Raw genomic sequence first — 21,488 nt, 5'->3', positions numbered from 1 at the left:
ACTGCGAAATGTGAACGATAGAAGTTCATAGTCAGAACCACATCTAATTCTTAAAAGAGTGGTAACATATAATTAAGACTATTAAGTCTCTCAGACCAGCCTCAAAAAGTGCAACAAGTATTCCCTGAGTCAGTTCTGAAAGTGCATGGTTCATTAAAGTGACACGTGCCTCAGAATATACCCAAGTAAAAGTACACAAAATCAAATAAGCAATGGTACATTGGTGATCATTTATGGTTAAAAAGTTTTCTGAATTATTACCTGGTCCGAAAACTGCAAAATGTGAAGCGAGGAAGTTCATGGTCAGAGCTCCATCCAATTCTTTCAAGAACAGGCACATATAATTGAGACCGTTAAGTCTCTAGGACCAGCGTGAGAGAATACAATGTTAGTGCATTAAGCAGATGTAATGCTTTCCCAAACAACCTGAAACTCTCACCAATTACTGTTGGTGAGTCCACATTCAACAAATAACAAAGAACAGAAAACAAAACCATTTTGATGACCCAAACCCATGTAAACTCTCATAACAGTGAACTAAAATAATAATGACTGAAGCTAGGAGTCAAGTAATAAGAGTATCAAAAGAATGTACACTCATACCCACACTATGACAGAATGGTAATACAAATTGATATGCGAGTAAATGCATGAAAAAGAACAGCGCCAGCAAAAGACTTTAGAGAAAGAGCTCCAGAAGAAGCCCTTAAACTAATCAACACTGATAGATGTCCATGTTACCGGAAAGTGTACAACTCCTCATCTATATTATGACTAGATGAGAATTGTGTTTCAAAGTCCAATATAGTGTTTGACTCTAGTTGGCGCAATGCCAATTCTCGATTCCCCCTCTCGGAGGTACCTGTATTGTTGCAATGCCGAAAAATCTTGAAACCCGTCAATTCACTCTAATGTATATCTTTAAAATGTTTCACCATAGGGTAAGATGGATCATTATTTTTTATGGCTTATATATGCTGTCATATGCATAGTTTCAAGTTGCAGACCGTGCTCCCTACATACCACTTATCGCATGGGCACATTAGTACATAGACAACAAAATCAGTCCTGCAAGAAATGTTGTCCTTAATTGTAACAGAATGCTTTAGCATCGGATGCTCAAAAGAAGTGCAATTATGTGCAAACCTGCATACCTTGCAATTAGTGCATTTATGCCACAGAGCCATAGCCCCTTGTGTTCTTTGGGCTCATTTTTCATAAAGCTTGCACTAAAAGCTCTTTGACTGAGGTGGAGCGTCTAAAGGTGGTGCTAGGCTTATTGTCCAAAACTGGGCCCAAATTCTTATCAAGCCTACGCACATCTCAATGCTGATTAATGAAGGTCCTGATGTTCCTGTATGCTCTATCATACGTGATTATCAATCTAGAATCAGCCAGATATTTTTATTTCCTAGCTGGCGATTCAATATTGGTCAATACGTTCTTTCTAGGCATGTCACAGACTTTGTCAAATGCACGTTCAATTACCCGTTTGGGTTACCCTTGATTTTTAAAGCCCTCTGCAGTTACTTTACTTTGCTGGTCAAAGTATTCCAATGGTTTGCTGGTGGCATGTAAGTGAGTGTTAGAGCCAATGGGTTTCCTGTACAACTTGGTTTCAATTTGACCCATTTTCTGTTCCACAAGCCCATCCAAGAATATTACTTTGTGACGACTGTGGGATTCTGTAAATCTCAAATTAAACGTATTTTGATTCATAACCTTCACAAAGCCCAAGCCTTCTTTTTCTGTACCATTCCAGATAATGAAGAAATCGTCTATGGACCTCAGCCATAAAACTATCTTGTCAGTAAATTGCACATTTCCTTCAGACCAAACAATTAACTTCTCAAACCATCCCATTGTAAGATTAGCATAAATGGGGTGAATGTTATACCCATGGCGGATCCCTGTACTTGCCGATAAAACTGACCGTTAAATAAAAAAGCATTTTTATTGAGGCATATGTCAATCATTCCTAAAATCATCTATGTATGCTTGAGACAATTAAGAGACCTTGTATTCAAAAATACTGACAGGCTTTGAGGCCTATACCATGCTGTAACGAGGTGTAAAGTGAAACAACATCCATGGTGGCAAACAAATATTCATTCTCCCACAGACTCTCATTAATCCTTCCCCAAAAATCTTTGGTATCTTTCAAAAATGAGGGAATGGTGGGGAAAAAATGTGACCAGCACCTCATCGATCAATTTGGACATGTTTTCATACAAAGAACCACTAAGCTGACAATCGGTCTCCCCAGTTGTTTTGTAGCATTCTTAATGAATTTTCGGTATGACCAAATGTTTGGTGAATAAAAACGTGCATATATCTTCATCTAGGAGTCCTGCTGTCTTCCATTGATTCAGAAATGTCTCTAAATGTGTCTCCATTGCCTCCTTTGGATTACCCCTCATAGCACAGTTTAGCTTGCAGTTGTCTTTTTGCTTCTTTTAAGTAATCAGTAGTGTCCATTATGACATGTCTGCTCTTGTCAGATGCTTTTATGATGCATGTGGGGAGATCTTGTAATTCCTTGAGGGCTTTCTTAGATTTCAGGCTTACATTGTCAGTCTTCTTACAGTTGGACTTCCGCATCCTCTTAACTTCCTTGAACACTATGCTCTGAAAAGCTTCAATATACCCACCTGAAGGAGCCGGGGAGTTGAATTTAGTCTTCCATTTCAATTTGGAAAGTTTCCACCAGTCAGTGCTGATGCCCATTCCGACCCAATCTAAAAGGGCCTGTGTATCTTCGGGATTGTGTTGATTTCCCAAGCTGATCAGATCAGAGAGAGTGTCCAAATCTTCAATGGGAATATTAGTCTGACCCATTTATTTTGGTGTTTTCTTTTTTGGGTGAGGGTTAGTGAGGAAATAACTTCTGAGTCGGATCTTGCGAATATATTTTAAAAAGTCAATCCGTTCCTGGACATAATCAAATGTTGCCGTGGGACAAAAATTCAGACCCAGACCTAACACCTTCTCTTGTTCAGGTGTAAGAATATGGTCTGATAAATCAATTACTTTGATGGAATCACGTTGTGTTATTGTTTGTTGTTCCACTTGCCAGAGCGTGTTGACCGATGTAGACTGCCATTTGTTGTCTTGTTGCCCATGCCGGCCTCTCCTTGTTTTTTTATTGCCATCCCTCCTGTCTTTCTTCTTTCACTTGAGGTATTGTTGGTTCTGCTGTCCTTGCACAAATGGCGCATTTCATCTAAAAATGTTAATTTTTCTGCTGACTCATCACTGTTGCTGGTAGAAATGTCAGATTCTGAAGTGTTGGGCAGCTCACTTGTGGAGGCACTCCCTGAGGGCCCTATAACTGGACTCCTCTTAGTCTGAGTTCTGAAGATATCAACTCTGTGGGAAAATATGTTTCCTACCTGTTTCATAGTCTTCCTTATCGCGTAGAAACCTGCGCAATTTTCTTTGTTTTATTTCTTCTTCATGGGTTTTCCAATGTGCTTCCATTACTTTATGCAAGTTGTTGCCTTCTTCAATTTGGGGAAATATGTTTAACTTCACCCCAATCTCTTCAATTTTAGCCAATCATTTCTACTGTTCTCGTTATAGAACTGAAATTGGTGGCATTCCCCATTTCTTCCAACATCTAGGTGTCCTTTTCATCGAATGACGGGGACACCATAATTCTTAGCCCAAACTGGATGCGCCCTACATCAATGTAATTTTATAGGGAGTGTTCCTCCCACCATTTGCTGACTTCTTTTTTTTTACATCTTTCCAGCTCTCTTAACAATTCAATCTCATTTGTTGCCTTTCCTGTGACATTAGCTTCTGTCAATTTATATTTCTTGGTATAGGTTTGGGTTTCACTAAAAAGCATAGAAGCCTATTCTTTTCTTATAGCTTCAATATCTACCTGCGATGACATTAGGAATGAATGGGTCCACGATTCTGTAGACAGCCGCACAGAGGTAACATACATTGGGTGGATGTAACTGCAAGGTAATGTTGCAAGGGACTTTTCATCAAAATAAATGACATTTGTGATATTATATTTGATGTCCTGGGTGTTAGTCTTTGCAGGGCATGGTTGTGGTGTGAGTTATGGTTGCTTAGCTTACCATAACTGGCACATTTCTGGGGGGGGTTTGCCTTTACTTGTAACCTTAACGTCCCTTTAACAACGTTTTTTTCATTGAATTTCATAGGTTTTTTTTTTTAGTGCAACTTAACCATAACGTCACTTTTAAAAAACTTTGTTCAGTGAATTCCATGGGTTTTTACCAGTGCATGATAATTTCCTACAACTTACTAATATCATACTTACCCCAATGTAGCAAAATCTTTGTCCAATTTACAAAATGTAATCTTAAAACTCTGCCATTCCCCACTTTCTAGAATAATTTCAAACACTTCTACACAATTTTTGCAACTTTTTCCACAGTTTTTGTTTTCGTCGATGTTCACAAACTTCTGACATCATCACAGACTTTCTGGACAGTGTCACGTGACCACGCAATCACGCGCGGCCTGATAACGTGTTTGTTAAGGTGTCCACACTTCACGATCGGTCCCCGCTTCACAAACAGTTCCGAACTGCATTTTCTACTGATCTAGGAACTTTCAAGCTAAAATGTGTCCCCTTGCATCGCTCCTAAACCTATTCTTACTCATTATCCATGAACAATCTAGTACAGAGCACATACTTGGTAAAATATTATCAAAACTGCTATTTATCTTACAAATGGCATCAGATATTGCCATCCCTCCTCCTAAAGAGCCACCACCACCACCACCACCAGCTGGATGACCTACAGAACAAATACACCACAGTACATCCTTATACAATGAAGAGGACCACAAAGATGAGGTAGAGAAAGTGTCTACCTCTAGCACCAAGACAGAATCATGGGTGTGGCAGTCCTTTACCACTGTTGGGTATGTACCAAAGGCTAAAGCTACCAAAGTGAAATGCACTGAGTGCAACGTTGTACTCAGTCACGGATTACCTGGACAGTACTCCTATGGGACCACCTCCATGCATCGTCACACCCAATCCAACCACTGAAATGCTCTCAGAATGGCTGTTCCATTCTTATCAAGTAGTAGGCTGTCTTCCTCAACCAGTACTGTACCCACACAGCCTACTTCTGTGGGATGCAAAATCCCACATCTACCATGCGAGCAATAAAAGAGGCAGCAATAAAAGAGGCAGTTGATCCATATCTTTTGAAGACAACAGTCCTCTGTATATCCTGCAACACACCACTCTGCAGAGGGAAGCAGTTTTGTAGTGCTTTTGAAGCTGTAATCAAGGAGCATGAGAAACACTGCCCTCTCCTTTAATGTAACACACGCGCAACATCTTCCCCTGTCCACCTGCCCCTCCATATTAGTGCCTGGTGCCTCTTACCTCATTTCCCTCCCCCTGTTATGTTCTAACGTCCTGCAAAGAATAAAATAGAAAAACAAAAAACAACAAAAAAGGTTCAATTAGGAACCACCTTAATGGAACTAAAAAAAATCTTATAGACTCCATCTACTTTACATTTCTCAGTAAAGTACATAGACTGAATAAGATTTTCCAACATTTCCATTAGCATTTTGCATTATGCTAATGGTAAAATTGGCATTCATCCCCCTCTCCAGGCACTGGAATGGGGGATAACAGCCCGCTAGCCCCAAGTTATCAGCCCAAGCAAAGCAAGGGCGGATAACGAGGTCTCCGGACCATTATCCCCCATTCCAGCCCCTGCAATGGGGGATGAATGACATTAACACCACGGTTAGACAAAGCGGTAACCCGGGGTGCTAAAAAAAGGATTTTTATCCTTCACTGGTACACGCACAGCATCCCTCTGTAGGAAGGAAGATCCTTTTCCAAGATGGCCACCATGGAAAGGAAACGTGGGGCTCCGTACAGAGCCCCTCTTCCCTTTCCATGGTGGCCTGCAGAAGGCAAAGAGAGAACCCTATGACTATATTGCCACAAGCACATTTATTCCCCTTTCAAACCTATCCCAATTTCGAAAAACTTTACCACATAGCTGGTCATTGGTGGACATGGCCACTTTATCCCCATTGTATGTCCCTCGTGGTCATGGCCAGTAGCCAGATTATCCGGGTCATGACCTTATGTCATGGCCCGGAAAATCTGGCCACTGCCCATGGCCACAGGCTATCTCCCAGTCACCAAAGGTATATCACTGTTTTTTGTACCTATATTATAACACTTGTCAAAAAATAAAAGACATACACATTTACAAAACCATGATTTCAGGTCTTTGCAATGCTCCTTACACAGGTTTGCTGGAAATCCACCCATGTTTCATTTTTTCAAATGTCTCCAAATGTACGTACATACCATAGTCATATAACTTAGCCCCCACTTAACAAAATACATTCAGACTTTGCACAAACATTCAAAGTTGGGTCTCTAATCATTCTAAAAACCTTTGTCCACATTCGTCAAATGGTAACAAAGTTATAAGCCATCTACAAATGTTGATACCTCCCCTCTAATTTAGCCCCTTCTTGACAAAATCCCACAAGACTTTGATAACACATTAATATCTTGATCTAAAATATTTCTGCAAACTTTTGTGCATAGTTGTCAAATGGCACCACATTTATAAGCCTTTACTATATGTTGGGACCTCGTCTAATTTTGTTCCCTCTTGATAAAACAGCGCCACACTTTCCAAAACTATTCGGAATCAGGTCTAGAATTAAATTCCCAAATTTCATGTAGTTTAATTGTGTGGCGCCAAAGTTATAAGTCATTAAAAAATGCTTTTCACCAACCCTGAAATCCACAAATAATCATAGATGCCACCAAACATATTAGTTGTTCGCGAACATTGCTATACTGTTCGCGGACATCGGAGAAGAACAACGCCCCTTTTTTTTGCTCTTTAAGGCCATATCCCATCCACATCACCCCTTACCTCTCCAGAGACTGTTTCATGTTGTGTTATTTAATATGTTTTTACCGCGATGTTCGCAGACAACGTCGGCTGTCCGCAAATCCAAAATGGTGGGTGTTTCTAAAAAATATGACGCACCTCATGTTTTTTACCATCCAACCAACGGATGCATCCGATGTTGGCCTCAGGGCCAATCGGAGCCCCATCTGTGGACTGAACGGGGAAGTGAGGCCATGGACCGAACCCAGATATCAATAATTTTTTGGACCTACTTTTTGGTAGTTTAAAAAAAAACTAGTGGACGGATTTATACCAAATTTACAAAAGCACGCTTTCGGGACGCAGATGCCACTCCTGTCACAGATTTGGTGAAAATTAGTCCAGTGGTTTGGGCAGTAGGCGCGAGCACATTCTTTTTTTCAATTGCATCTATACCAAGTTTCTTATGGATTCGTCCAGGAGGTGCAAAGTTATAAGCCGCCCAAAAAGAGCTCTTCCTATGGGTTGAACAACTTAACCATAACTACAGGGCCGGTACCGCAGGCACTTTAATATATAATTATGCACACACACAAACACGCACACCCTCCCACCCACACCCACACGCACCTTAAAAAAAATACATGTGCTTACCTTTTCCCCCGTGTAACTCCTCATCAGGCAAGGATCTGACTCCCATATTCAAAGCAGGTATGCGTAGATCTGCAGAGTCAAATGCCTCCATGTCCTAGGGTGGAGGGGGGCTCTCATTTCAAAAATAAATATTTTCTTTTTGAAGTCACTCTGACCCTTTATGGTTTTCCATAACAGGAATAATTCCTTTTTGAAGTATGTCAAATTGACTTAAAAAATAATGTATTTCTTTTTAAATGTAAGCTCCCCTCTGCCCTCCCAAGGACATGAGCCTGCGGGTGCATCTGAACGTAAAGAGGGTTCTCGTCTGATGCCCTTTACTTTTGTTGTCTCTGCCTCAGCAACCCCCAACCATGGGTCACAGATGCAGTGCGAGGGGTCGCACAGGAATTGAAAGGGGTCACAATTGCAACCCCCAATATCCCCCAAATGGCGTCCCTGCTCAATAGAAATAACACAGAAGGATGATGGGCTTTGTCAGAGAGGCAATCATTTTACATGTGTCCAGCAGGCTTGCAATACATGTCTGCAATCAGTGCTTACTTCAACTAGAAATCTCATAAGTATTGCTGGCAAATTAGAAATAGAAAGAAAGTTAACCTCCATTTTAAAAAGATGTTTTATCAGTAATAAGCATGTGAAGGGAAGAAAGACAGAAGGATTAGAAAGGTTTAGCATAATAAAGGATTCATTTATATGTTAATGTGACAATTACTAATCTCTTGTATGTCACTATATATTGCCAGAAACAGTCATGGAATTAGTCTATTTGAAGTAGTGTATATAATCACAATTATTATGAATATTATTACTATATGTTTTAACAGCGCAAAACTAGCTTGCGAGCAACGCAGCGCTGTATAGGTCATAGAAAAAAACACAATATAGCTTTCACGCCCTGGAGGAGGTGTACACGGGCTTTAATGGCCCTCCAGCCTGCGCTTAGGAAGCCTCGGGCTGCGGGCTGTTAAAGCTCATATACGCCCCAACCGTGGTGTGAAAGCTATTCGCACCCCTGGATTTACTGGGGTGCAGATTTCTTTTTTTTTTCTCTGACAGGAGATCATTTAGGCGTGAGCGGATCCCCAGTCATAGAAAAAAACAATGTAAAAAACATGGCTTCCGCCATTGAAATGGAAAAGGGACTTTGTGCCTTTTCAGATGACGGTGGCCATTGTAAACATGTTAAAATATGGCTACCGTTATCCGAAACGGGACCCAGTATCTTTTGCACTTTGATGGCGGTCAGATGGGAGGAGATCAGGGACTGGTGCACAAGGCTTCGGTTCCATCGGTAAGTGGGGGGTGGGAAGGGGAATTTCAGATTTCAGTTTTCTAACATGGGGAGGCAAAAGGGAGATCCTCCCTGTTGCCTCCTCACTTTAGAAAAAAAAAAGAAAGAAAAAACACACTGGAAAGGGCCTTGGGTGGCTGTGGAAGCGGGGATTGTGTATTGTCGCCTGCTGTTCCAGCCACCTGATTGGCTCAGCGCCTTTCCCCGGGTGTAAATAGTTTATAGGGTCCAGAGTTTAAGGAGTTAATTTACATTATACTAGAAATTAATATGGAAAATAATTTTGAATGCAATGACTGCATTTAGCAGATGTTTTAAATGAAGGACATATCTATGCATCATAGCGTCATTCAGTAAAGTTGTTTCAAGGTAATCACGTCACATTTGAGACATATGTTTTCTTTTACAGCAAGATGCAGGACCCTGGAATAAATTCGAAACCAGTTGACTACAGATGTGGGAGTCTGGCAAATCCTAAAAGATTCAACAATCAAGACTTTGATTCTTTGCGAAACTACCTTTTGAGTACGGGGCAGATGTTTCATGATGATACCTTTCCAGCTAACAACAACATCATCGGCCCGAAACTGGTTGATGATCTTCACATCCAAAATTTAGAATGGAAGAGGCCAGTTGTAAGTTGCAGAATTTTACAGCCTATTTGTCTTTCAAACAATCTTTTTTTGTTTTTAAATGTAATCTTTAATAATATTTTCAGAGAATGATCCAACGACTTTTCAAGACAATATAAATATGATCCAAAGGAAACTCACATGATACATATTCAAAGGAACCGTGTAACACAACTATTGCTTGAAACCTCTAAATAAAGCATCAAGATAAAACAGTTCCCTTGTACCGCCACAACTTCCCCTCACTCCCCACCCATTTCCCACCCAGCACTCCTGTGAGAAAACAGTGTTTCTGGGGACTCGGCAATGGGCAATGGGAAGATAGTGCACGTGTCAATAGCCAGTGTGCTCAATTTAGGGATCACGCAGAGCATGTGTCGTTTTCATGAGTAAGCTAGATTGTACTGCCCCGTCCTGGCCAACTTTCACTTCCCTACCATAGCTACTTAACACTGATCCTGTTGCAAACTTTAACAAGTCAAGAAGGGCAGCCATTCCATGTCACGGTCCTTATTTTCCAAGGACCGTGACAGAGCTGAGGATGAAGGTTACCATTGGGCCTACTAGACGTCACTTGCACGGATCAGAGAGGGGTCATCCCTAACGAAGGAACAGAAGTTCGAGGTTCGAGTAAACCACTCGGACTGCCATGTATCTACCTTGTTTTTGACCTGAATAAAGGACTTTTTTCTTTACAGCAAGCGAGAGTCCGGCTCGGCTTCTTTACAAGGTAAAATCAGCCATTTTTCAAGCTTGTGAAAAAATGGCGTGCAAAGAAAAGGTTGATTCCTGTTAGTGCCTTTTAGGGTATAGAAAGGGCCAGAACTCTGTTCCATGCATCCCAGGTATTCCATGAGCTTGTGAGCTCACTACACCTACCTTCTCTCTGCCATCCACTGTTCACTACACCCTCATCAGGCTTCAGTCAAGGGACAACAGCGGCATATGCCAACCAAACCTCAACCCAGACATGTGGTGAGAGTAGGTCATGTGACCTCTCTCTCTTCCTGCCTACTGTCTCCCCTGCACTGCTGATCATGGCCACCTCAGGCGTCACTTATTGAATACCAGTGCCATTAGCTGGTCCAGTCTTCAGCACTTCACTCTCCCCTCATTCTGCCTGCCTTCAGTGCTCAGCACCCCCACCTAAGGATCCACTTAAGTGACCCCAGTGGCATAAACCAATCCAATCTGCAACATCAGATGCTGTGAGAGGAGGCGACTTGACGTCACGCTCCACCTTCTTACACCTTCCACTACAACTACACCAACCATGGCCTTCATTTTAGCATTCTCCCATTGGCATCCTCATCGCCCAGTATCCACAGCAAAAGAGGTATGAAGGACAGGATGCCACAAGTTAGTGCCTGCCCGGGCCTGGCAAGGCCAAAGCATAGTCCTTTATGCATCTCGCTGGTTGTTAGAAATAACCACTTGTCTCTCACAAACCAAAATCATGACCACACTTTCCAGGGACTGCCAAGGCAATCTAACTTGTCTACACTGCACATCTATCTGGTCAACCTTCAAGAAATGTCCCTTGTCACTGCTCACACTTCCCCCTCAGACTGTGCATGTTCTTGAATGTTCTTGAATGCCCCCTCAGCCACTATTCATACTTGATGATAGTCATTAAACTCAACGATATCTTCATTACCAAAGACAGTCTCACCTTAACCTCCTCCCACATCATGAATGCTGTCTCACCCAGATACACCAGACAGAGAAGTGGCAGTCATCCAAAAAATAGACTGGCGTTGTAGAGTACACAATCAGTCACCATTACAGCCCACAGGCACTCTTACTTGCCAATTCCCTCTATCACATAAAGACTCATCCACTTTGGATCTCAACTGGAGACTACCCACACATATGATACTTTCCTAGATGAGATTACTAACATGCGTTCTATAGCTTCAGTCTTTCACATCACCAACATCATATTCAGAGACTTCAACCTACCCAGGCCAAAGCAACTGAAAACACCAGGATGCATTCCTGTGTCTGGCAGAATATCTGAGTGTAACCTAATGTATACTAACCTACACACACATTACGGGCCATTCTCTAGACTTAACTGTATCCAATTCCCCCTTTCTAAGCTGCCTGGACCCCATTGTGCCCAACTAGACAGACTATACAAACAGTCCCCTTCTCCTTATCACACTCACTGACAGCCCATAGGGATCAGTGTAAATGCCTCATGGTGGCAAGTTACTCCTTTAAAGAAAATGATTCAAAAGAGGTGGTGCTGTATAACAGTTTCTTCAACTGCCCCACCTTTGCAAACCTCACTTTGCAGTAAGAAATGTTTAGTCAATCCTCAAAGGAAATGGCAAATATTTTTGTTCCAGGTAAATTGGGCATGCCAGAACTAAACTGTCTGCCCCTGGAATACTCAAGAGTTCTCTATCAGTAAACAGTCCATTAGAGCACTTTTGGCACAAGGCCCACAAACCAGGGGACCTTCTATCACTGAATGCCTTACATTCAAAATGGTGGACTCTGATATCCCAAGCCATGATTACTTATTTCAGCACCACCATTACAGCAGCCTCTAACAAGAGCAATGCCATTTTCCTAGCAGTGAAACACTTAAATCCCACACCAGATCCACGGGTATCAAAGGCTAGGGGGGAGTGTGAGGCAATCATTAGGTTCTAACATCATGCTCCATATCAGGGTCTCCAAATCCCTGGGCCTATACCCTGTATCCCTCCACAGGTTGTTCTAACTTGAACCGACTTCTCTCCCCTCACAATTAAGGATCGGCTCACACCCTTAAAACCAACCTCTCACACCAACAACATAGTCCTTGCCACCATCTTAAAACGAAAATACCAGTCTGCCCTTAATGCTCTTCTTAGTATAGTCAATATCACCCTCAGCAAGGGTACATTAGCAGACATCCTAAAAACAGAGTTTATATCCCCAGTCCTGAAAGAAAAAAAAATCACCCTCATCCCAGCGTATTTACCAAACTCCATATCAAGCACAAGCCTCTCATTTATTGGCCAAGACATTGGGAAGGTAGTTGCTAACCAACCACTTAAAACATCAAATAACTGTCTGCTCCATGATTACCTATGTGGGTATTCCCCCAAATGCGGCACAGGAAACAGTCAACATCCAGTCAGCGACACTCTTCAGATTATTGATGAATAGGATTCCAGCCTGCTAGTTTTCCTGGACCCCTCTGCTGCATTCAACACAGTCAACATGCACACACCACTCACTCTCATTGCACACAGGATTTATTTCTCTGGCACCATCCTGAAATGGTTCACCCTACCTATCTGGCAGATACCAAGCTGTCCAGATAGGCCCCTTTAGGTGCAAATGTTTCCCCACCACTCTGGAGTCCCTCAGGTTTCCATGTTCTCCCTGGTCATTTTTTTTAACTCCTGGCTGCCCATATTGTCCTCCCCAAAGCCCCCCACCATGCCTAAGCTTGCCACATCACCGGCTCTAGGAAAGGTGATCACGTGACCCCCACTTTGCGCAAATTACAGTAGCTCACCACCATGGCTAAGATCTGGTTCAAAACTGCATGCCTCACCTACAAGTGAACCAATGCTAGAACGCCAGCCTTCTGACAGCCAAACTAAAACTAATGGGCAGCACTCACAGTGAGAACACTAGGAAACAGTCTTACTTATGCTGTGCTCCAATCCGCTGGGGCGCCATGCAGCAATCTGGAATCAGCTGCTCTGAGTCTCCTTCAGGAAACAACTGAAGACTTGGCTCGTCCAAGAACATCTTGGTGCAACATAGATCCCGGCTATCTTGTTCACACCCCATATGTTTATTGTACTGCGATAATTGCTACTAAAGTTTACTTAATGACTTTTCAAATTCTCAACAGCAATGTTTTGCTTTATATGCTGAACAGCACATTGTTGCTCCCAAGTTAGTTTTGCACTGTACACATGTATAATAATAAAACAAATCATAAAGAAATGAAATCATTGAGACAACAATTCTTCATAAGAGCGCAGCGAGTTCAATTTTAGAAATCGGCTACTGATGTGAAATGCAACGTTGATGCTATTAATTGTTTAGAGCAGACTGAGTAACATTGATATGCACTGGAGTATTATTAAGATCTGGCACAAAGCTCTATGGCAAGGCGCCCCTCTGACGACATTAAGGTTACTCTCTACATTACTTGGCAAGGGTCCACACATGATGGCAACGGACATTGATTCCCTAGTGAACAGCAACCATATGATTGGCGTGCTATGTAGCACACACCACTATCCCTTAGATAGCAATAGAAATGCACATTTCCTGTTACTGCATGTTACCATATAGGGGACTTTCTCTGTGTGCCTAGGGAAAGATGCTCTCAAAGAACCAGAGTTCTTTCCGGCAGACCATGAAGAGGTTAATGTCAGTGCCCATGCATTTGAGGACTGCAACAAGGGGACAGATTATCAAACATTTGCACCAGTGCAAAAAGTGAACAAATAGTTTGATGATACAAAATGGAGCAAACCGGTTTTATCACAATCCATATTATCTAACAAACGTTTGCATGGGGTGAAACATGAATCAGACTTTTTTTTTGTACAGGGTGCGTTGCATAACAAAAAAAAGGTATTTACTGGGTTTCTCTTCAAGTCATGCAGCAAACATAGTTGATAAAACAACCTGCTTCAATTTTGCCCTGGTGAAAACTTTTTGGGATAATACCGATTGGAGCTAAACCTGTTTGCTCCATTCAATATGATCTAAGCAGCGAAATTGGTGCCAAATACGTTTGGGCCACTTTTTTGCACAGGTGCAAAGCTGTGAAAATCTAGACCCTGGGTGGCATTTGTGTTAGCGCACATCAACAGAAAAAATCATAGGTCTTATTTGTGAATCTATTGAACTTTGCACTTCTCAGGAATCCAAAATCTGCATTGGCTGTACTTTTCTTTTTTTTTTTTAAATGCCCCGTGCTCTGTGAATCTGCTCTGTGATCAATTTAGAATACTATAAAGTGGAGACAAATCATGTTGGTGGAAATGGCCATGTATTGTCCCAAATCTTTCTGAAGATGTGTATTATCATTGTTTTTACTGATGTCTTTTTTTTTTTTTTTATAACAGGACATCTGCAAACATCCCCATATATTTGTGGATGGAGCTAGCTTATTTGATATGCAACAAAGGGGCATAGGTAAGGCCAACACTATGTGATGCATTGTGTTTGGGTTATTATTTATGCAATGATGTAATTCCCTCAATTTTGCTAGGTATCTTTCTCCCTCGCTCTCAGTCTCTCACTGTCTCACTAATTCACGTCCATCTCCATTTTCTGTTTATCTCCTTTCTAGATCATCCTTGTTGATTACGATTGGTTAGTCGGTGGCCTAAATTTGTAAAATCAATTATTTCTTATATAATTAACATCCAAAAAGTGCAAAATATTTAGAGTTATTCATGTTGCTCTGTGAAAAGATGTTTTACATTTTTATTTCTGTTTTCCAGTATATTCACTCTTCTTCTCTTCAGATCCCCCTCTTCAGATCCCCCATTAGGGAAACATTTATGGCTATTAAGTTAAAGTAAATCAAAGGGGTCAGTAACAGAAGACCCAAAGCTCCTGCCGGGATTTAAATAGATATTATTTGGCAACATTTGTGGGCCAATATTTATTTTATTTGCTCGGAACCCAAATTAACAGATCAGAGCAAGAAACCACTATGGTGAATTGCATGCAGTAATTCTGCCAGGAAACATACAGATCTGGCTATAATTTCTGCCAACATTTGCCAGTGCTGAGCCTGGGACATAATTTTCAGCATGATGACTTATTATTTCACAGAATCTGTATTGTGGATTTTCATGTCAACTTCATGCAACTTTTTACTGTCATTGTGACTCACTGTGCACTCATTCACTGTTACTGCCCAACAGAGCGCAAAGCCAATTAACCAGGCTCTGAAAATCATGGTGCAAATCATAGTGAAAAATCAGTGCTTAACCTGTGACAAGGTTACTACTTTGAAATCAGGGCTTAATTAAAAGAAGAGAGGAAACTGGTTCCATCCTGGCACTTGTCTAGAAGAAAAAGCCTATCGTTATGGACTTTCTGCCTGGGCATAGCGATAGACACCCCACATTAACTTCTGTCAAGCAAATACACCCCCTTTCTTTATTTGCTTCTTACATAATCATACAGATAAAATAATGTGGGTGGAGTTTGTACGAGGGCCAATCGAAAACATTGTGTCCCTTTTTTTAAAACAAATTAAGCAATGCAGGTAATGAGTTTCTACAAGGAATGCAAAATTCTGACATTGTATTCACTGCACATCGCAATTGGAAATGAGACATACTCTGCAGGGAAATGCCAACTTGGCCACAGAATGTGCAATGACAAAATAAAGTACTGTTAACCGTCCAAATTCTCTTCAGTACATTAATATGTTTGAGACAAGGGAATCGGGGAAGAAGGACACGCAACACAGTGAAGCAGCACCTCATGAGGCAGCAAACATGGACATGGAATAAGTGAACCTAGGACGAGTGTTTGGAGATGGTGGTTGCACAGTTGTGAAAAGTGAGAGACAGTGACATCGGAGGTATTAGCAACTGACATATCTACCCAGCTCTGGCTGACAGGTATTCGGCAAATGCTGTTAAACATTTTCAAATTTGCACATCATTTCACTTACGTATTACTCTGCTAATTTTCACATCTTGGTGGTAACATACATTCACATACTTCACTGAGGGAGAAGAGATACAAGTTGTAGGTTACGCTTGATTTGATTGCCTTAATACTTCCACAATCGCCACACCTCACCTGGCCCCAGAATTTGAACAAAGAGGAAAGGAAGGCACGTGGCACAGACACATATTGTGACCCTAAGAAAAATAAAAACATGAACTGTTAAAATGTGCCGATGGATGTGAAACCACACCCCAGATGAAGTCTTAATCCTGGGGGAGGTTCTGGGAAATACAAGAAACAAAACAGTCACAAATAAATGTGCCACTGTGGTGTAAGAAGGTGATTTTACTCTAAAGAACACCAAGAACACTGTTATAATATGAACATGTGTGAATAAAACAGCAATGCTAAACAAAGCTTCAATTATAACACATAAGACATGACTCCTTAACAATTTAACAACATCTCCCAAACAGGTATGCTGCATGAAGAAAATGTGGTACGACAAATTGGGTTCAAGGTGGATTTGTGGCCTGCCACACTAAGGGGCAAATGTATAATCCCTGATATTCCAGCAACGAGAACAAGGCTGTGGCCAATTGTGCCTGATTTACAAAAGCATTTTTGAATGGGAAAACCCATTGAAAAAGGATATGGAAATCAGGTCCTTTGTGTCTCAAGAGTGCACAATTATGGTAATAAACTACGAAGTCCATGACAGTTTATTAGGAAATACTATCAAAAAAGCAAACGCCATCTTGATGGGAAGAACCCCTTTACAAAAGATGCCAGTCTGAGGATCCCCAGCCTAGATTTCACACAGACAGAATACACTTGAGGTGGAAGTGTGGAGTTCAAATGCAGCCCCAAGACAAAAGTGAACTGCCCTGGCCACATTGGGCCTCCAAGTGCAGAGCATTGAACACATTATGAACTGGCAAAGAGAGGCCAGCAATTCATTTTCAAACTGAAAAACAGGAAAATATTGTTCCTTTGATAAAACAGAGAGGTCATAGAAATGAGGGTCTTCTGCAGATTGAAAACCAGGGCATGCAATATGAAACTACACTGCCGGAGGAAATTCAACAGCAGACTTTCATTCTCAACTACCATATAAAAATGTGGTGTCCAGAGAAATAAAATTAAATGGTCCCTGCATATCAGTGACCATGCCAACGTCCTGTGACTGATATCTAAAGTGCAACTTTGCTGACACAGAGAGAAAAAATAATGACAGTAACCATGGAAATGTGTTCAATGGCAGCTTCGAACAATACGAACTGGGGAACATGAATCTCCAAGGGTTTTTAGGTTGTTAGGATGTAAAGATGAACCTTGAATGCATGATGTGAGATATTCAAAGGCCTCATTTGTAACCTAAATTGTAATCTGTATAATCACCCGTTTCTGTGCAGAAGAATCGACTTCAATTTCTGTTCAGAACACTCAGACAGCGACCTTCCCCCTATCGTCTGTCTATCTCAAACATGTTTCTGAAGCCATAGCAGTGACCAGAAAGGAATTTATGGTGGGTTTACCATGCAACTGGGTAAATAAAGGCAGCCATTACATTGGTTGAACTCTTAAAAATACATGGATTTAAATGTAAATGTGTTTCATGGTATAGCTCAGAACCTAACTGACAAGTGACGGGTTACAGAAAGTGATCACTGTGCATGGAGGAGGGGCTTGTCTCTCTGCTCTCCAAGATAAGCAGCAGATGATCTAATAGCTCTGGGAGAAATAATGTAAATTACTTTATGCAAGGCTTGAGTCAACAAAGGCCAGGCCTAGACACACATCTTGGGAAGGCAAAAAGCTGCCAATTAATTGAAGGGAAAATGTGCATGTCAATATTTGTTTTGTAGAAATGTATGCAGGATCATATTTTATTCACTTTTTCAGGAACCATAAGTCATACAATGACAGGACACATGTCACTGTGATTCTTTTTTATTTTTTTTATTTAAATATTTACAAATTTATACAGCAATACACAACGTATCAAACATACAATAATTCCTTCAATGGAAAGTCAACAACAACGAAGCATTTGTGAAAAGAAAAAAAAAAAAACAGTATTCAGAAGAGGTCATTGAACCTACCCCAAATTCGTTCATAGAGAGACAATTTCTGTTTCATTTTGAAGATCTGTTTCTCAACTCTCGAGAGTTTATGCATTTCATCCATCCAGTTCTCCAACAATGGAGAAACCCTGCTCTTCCAACCCCTCAGAACCAGACGTTTCGCAACAATCGCACCTCTAAAAATAAATGTTTTATGGGGTGAACAAAGATCATCAAGTGAGGAGTCATCCCCCAATATCATAGTTCAAAAATCCAAGCTTGGATCCCCACCAGAAACTTGAATACAGGCAGTACATACCTCAGACCAGAAGCCAGCAACTCTTACACATTCCCACATCATGTGTTCCATGGATCCAATTGCGTTCATACATCCCCAACACTCATTATCACCGTGATTCTTAGCAGCAGCTCTATCTGTTGATTTAACTTTCATATATATTGGACCATTTGCAACACAAGTTGCAACCTAAAATGTATTTTGAGTGCCCAGAAAATGTCATGTAGCAGAGATTCAGGGAGTTGATAACTGATTAAATCAAGTATATGTATAGAACATTGTGGGTTAATAACTGTTATAATATTTTAGTTATTCTCAAACAATTGCCGTTTGAGCCTGCAACATCATGCAGAGATGTGACATGTTTCATTAAATGTGGCATGGTACAAATATTCCTCACATTGGAGTTTTATAGGTGCAAAAATGAAATGTGTGGAAAGGGAAATTCAAGGGGTTGGAATGACCCCTCCCCGAATGTGGACTTGTTAAATGAAGGGAACATTAAAAAGAATAGGTGCTGGGCCTGGGTTAAGGGGATTGAGAATTGTGGTCTAATCCCAATTAAGAGCAAATAAGCTGGCACATTGTATTTTAATAGTTGGGAGGAGGGGGTGATTACGGGTTTATAACGTGTCATACAATAGGAAAAAAGAGAACTGCTTGACATCATCTGAGTGGGACTACTGTTGATTAAATTGTTGGTGGCCTGGACAGGACTAAAATCTCTCTGGGATCTACATAAGGAGAATCAAAAAGGGATTAATGCTGGAGGCCAATCTTGACTAAACCTGGAGAAGCCTCTAACTCAGCCCTGATGTTTGTTCCTTGTGAAATATCCAGGATCCCTGAGTTTGTTTCCTTTTCCTGAGCACGAAAACCCAGAGATTCTATCTATGTCAGTAACTTGTCCTACCAAAGAAAGTCATGCGGGGATCTGTTTGATTGAATAGTTTTCCCATTATTGATTGGCAGGGTAGACACAGTAGATCCTTGGTATTTTTACAAAAGAATAAATGATTAACTCCCCTGTAGCAAACAAACACATAGTGATGTTGTTGAGATTCAAACTCAACAACAGCACTTCCAGTGTGAATATAGTCTGTAAAGTTATTGGGTGCTCCTATTTATGATTGCCAACGTCAAAATTCCTTAATGGAAGGGGGGCATAGAAAATGAAATTCCCAACTACTGAATGCAAACTGAATATCAGGGATTTTATGCTGGGGCAGAAAAGTGTCTCGCAAAATTAAATAAAGTGAAGTCCCTGATTTGAAAAACACACTCTCTACCGACAGTGAGAAAGTGACTCATGATAGAAGAGTGATTCTCCATTGAATTCTGGTGAAGGGAGAAGGGTTCTATATGCATAAAAAGTGTTTTGATTTAAATGTCTGAGCTCCAACACTGCTAACCTTGTCTAGTGCACAGGGACATTAAAAATACAAAGCGCTGCATGTGTGAAATTGTTTTTGCAAATAGAAAATTGTTGCACATTATTTAAATTATACTTCACATTAAGAAGAGCACCAGGCGTATAATCTTGTCATGTTTCAAGCCGCCACGTGATATTAAAAGTGAACCCCATGCAAAGTGTTTTGACTGTACATGTTACGTGGTTAAAGAGTGTGGGAGCTGTGTTATCCTGAACCAACTAGTGTTTTCAATTGGTGAAAAAAAGAAAAAGAATTGTTAGGAAAGAAAAGCAGTTGTGTCACTGAGTGAGGTGGCGTGATTTGTGATTTTGTACAAATGTTATTTTTCCTATTCATTAATGCATATGTATCCTTTCTATACCTCAGCCTGGTTCTTGGCTTACCTTATGTTAAGGGGAGAGGGATCGACATGGCACTATACAAGTCACAGACTGGGTTAGATTGAACTTAAAAAGGAATATCAGGGTGACGTTGTTGATTAGGGATGGAAGGAATGCCACATGAATATCTCCTAACAAAACGTAATAAGGCTGGTGACCAAATGGAGAATATGCTTACGAACAATTGCCTACCAGAGAACCTGGGTCACTCCAGGCTGAGCCAGATGCTTCCTCCAGGCCCATAATCTGGAACTCACTATTGCTGCACCACCCTTTTTAGTCCCATGGAAGAGGTCCAAAATTCACAAAGCTCGATATGTTCAATTCCTTCTTTCATTCAGACCAGCTATGATATCCTAAAATGATGCTATAAACACAGGATACTTGCACTGGTCAGCTTATTCATACTTGCCAATGGGTTATACCTTACTTGTACCCAATACGTAAAGGGTCTTAGTTATCGGGCTAACTCCTATGTCACATCTCATGGCATGAAAATGGGCCCTTCAGGGAGCCTGATGGGTTGCTAATAAGAGTATAGTATGAGCTTAGAGATTACGACTTTCACACACCCCCAATTCTGCTCCATAAGCACCTATTGAGCATGGCTTTGGATGATAAATCCAAATTGAATGTGATATTACAGACAGCTGACACCTCTTATTAAAAGAAAACATCCTTCTGCTAACTGAGCCAAGCTGACTGCTGATTTCATCAATCACGGGTACTCACATAAGTTTATGGATGAACACAAGGCCCAGGTTATCGAAGGAACAAGTCATTTCCAGTGGGTAAACCTTAATCGTGCCCATCTTCCTTAACTGCCAACATTTTTCCTAGTAGCATAATTGTAGTCTTGGGGGTTTTAATGATAATGTAATTTGCTTATAGTTTATCCTTACAGACCAAGGGCGGGAAAGGGAGAGGTCATTATTGGGATAATAACACGCTCCAAAGTTCTTTCTTGAGGCGAAGCTGTGGGCCATAAGCCAGGAAGAGCCATTATCCTCAGTGGTTATGGCCCCTCCCGAGGGCTTTAAGAGTACTGGCACATAGTGATAGCAGCAATACAGGTTTTGGAGTTGTGCTGGTGTAGTAAAACACGCCAGCACATAGAATGTGGTTTCATTTTATGATATTTAAATAACTAGATTGTCTTTATAAGGTAAACATGTTATCTGTCAACT

At 41.0% G+C, this 21,488-nt stretch overlaps 1 protein-coding gene across 2 annotated transcripts in view; it reads left to right on the top strand.

Moving 5' to 3' along the window:
• LOC138468205 (calpain-13-like) overlaps window positions 1-21,488 on the top strand; it is a 606,636-nt gene that overhangs the window by 36,273 nt on the left and 548,875 nt on the right. For both annotated transcript variants that reach the window (XM_069608666.1, XM_069608665.1), the window contains exons 2-3: window positions 9,236-9,461; window positions 14,555-14,624. In XM_069608666.1, coding sequence (XP_069464767.1) covers window positions 9,240-9,461; window positions 14,555-14,624 — 292 coding nt within the window. In that variant the 5' untranslated portion in view covers window positions 9,236-9,239. The remainder of the gene's footprint in view (window positions 1-9,235; window positions 9,462-14,554; window positions 14,625-21,488) is intronic.

The sequence above is a fragment of the Ambystoma mexicanum genome, chromosome 4q (assembly GCF_040938575.1).
Source record: "Ambystoma mexicanum isolate Mex_15411 chromosome 4q, UKY_AmexF1_1, whole genome shotgun sequence".
NCBI classification, from domain to species: Eukaryota; Metazoa; Chordata; class Amphibia; order Caudata; family Ambystomatidae; genus Ambystoma; species Ambystoma mexicanum.
The sequence above is the reverse complement of the archived record's forward strand: the minus strand, read 5'-3'. Positions and strand labels throughout refer to the sequence as shown.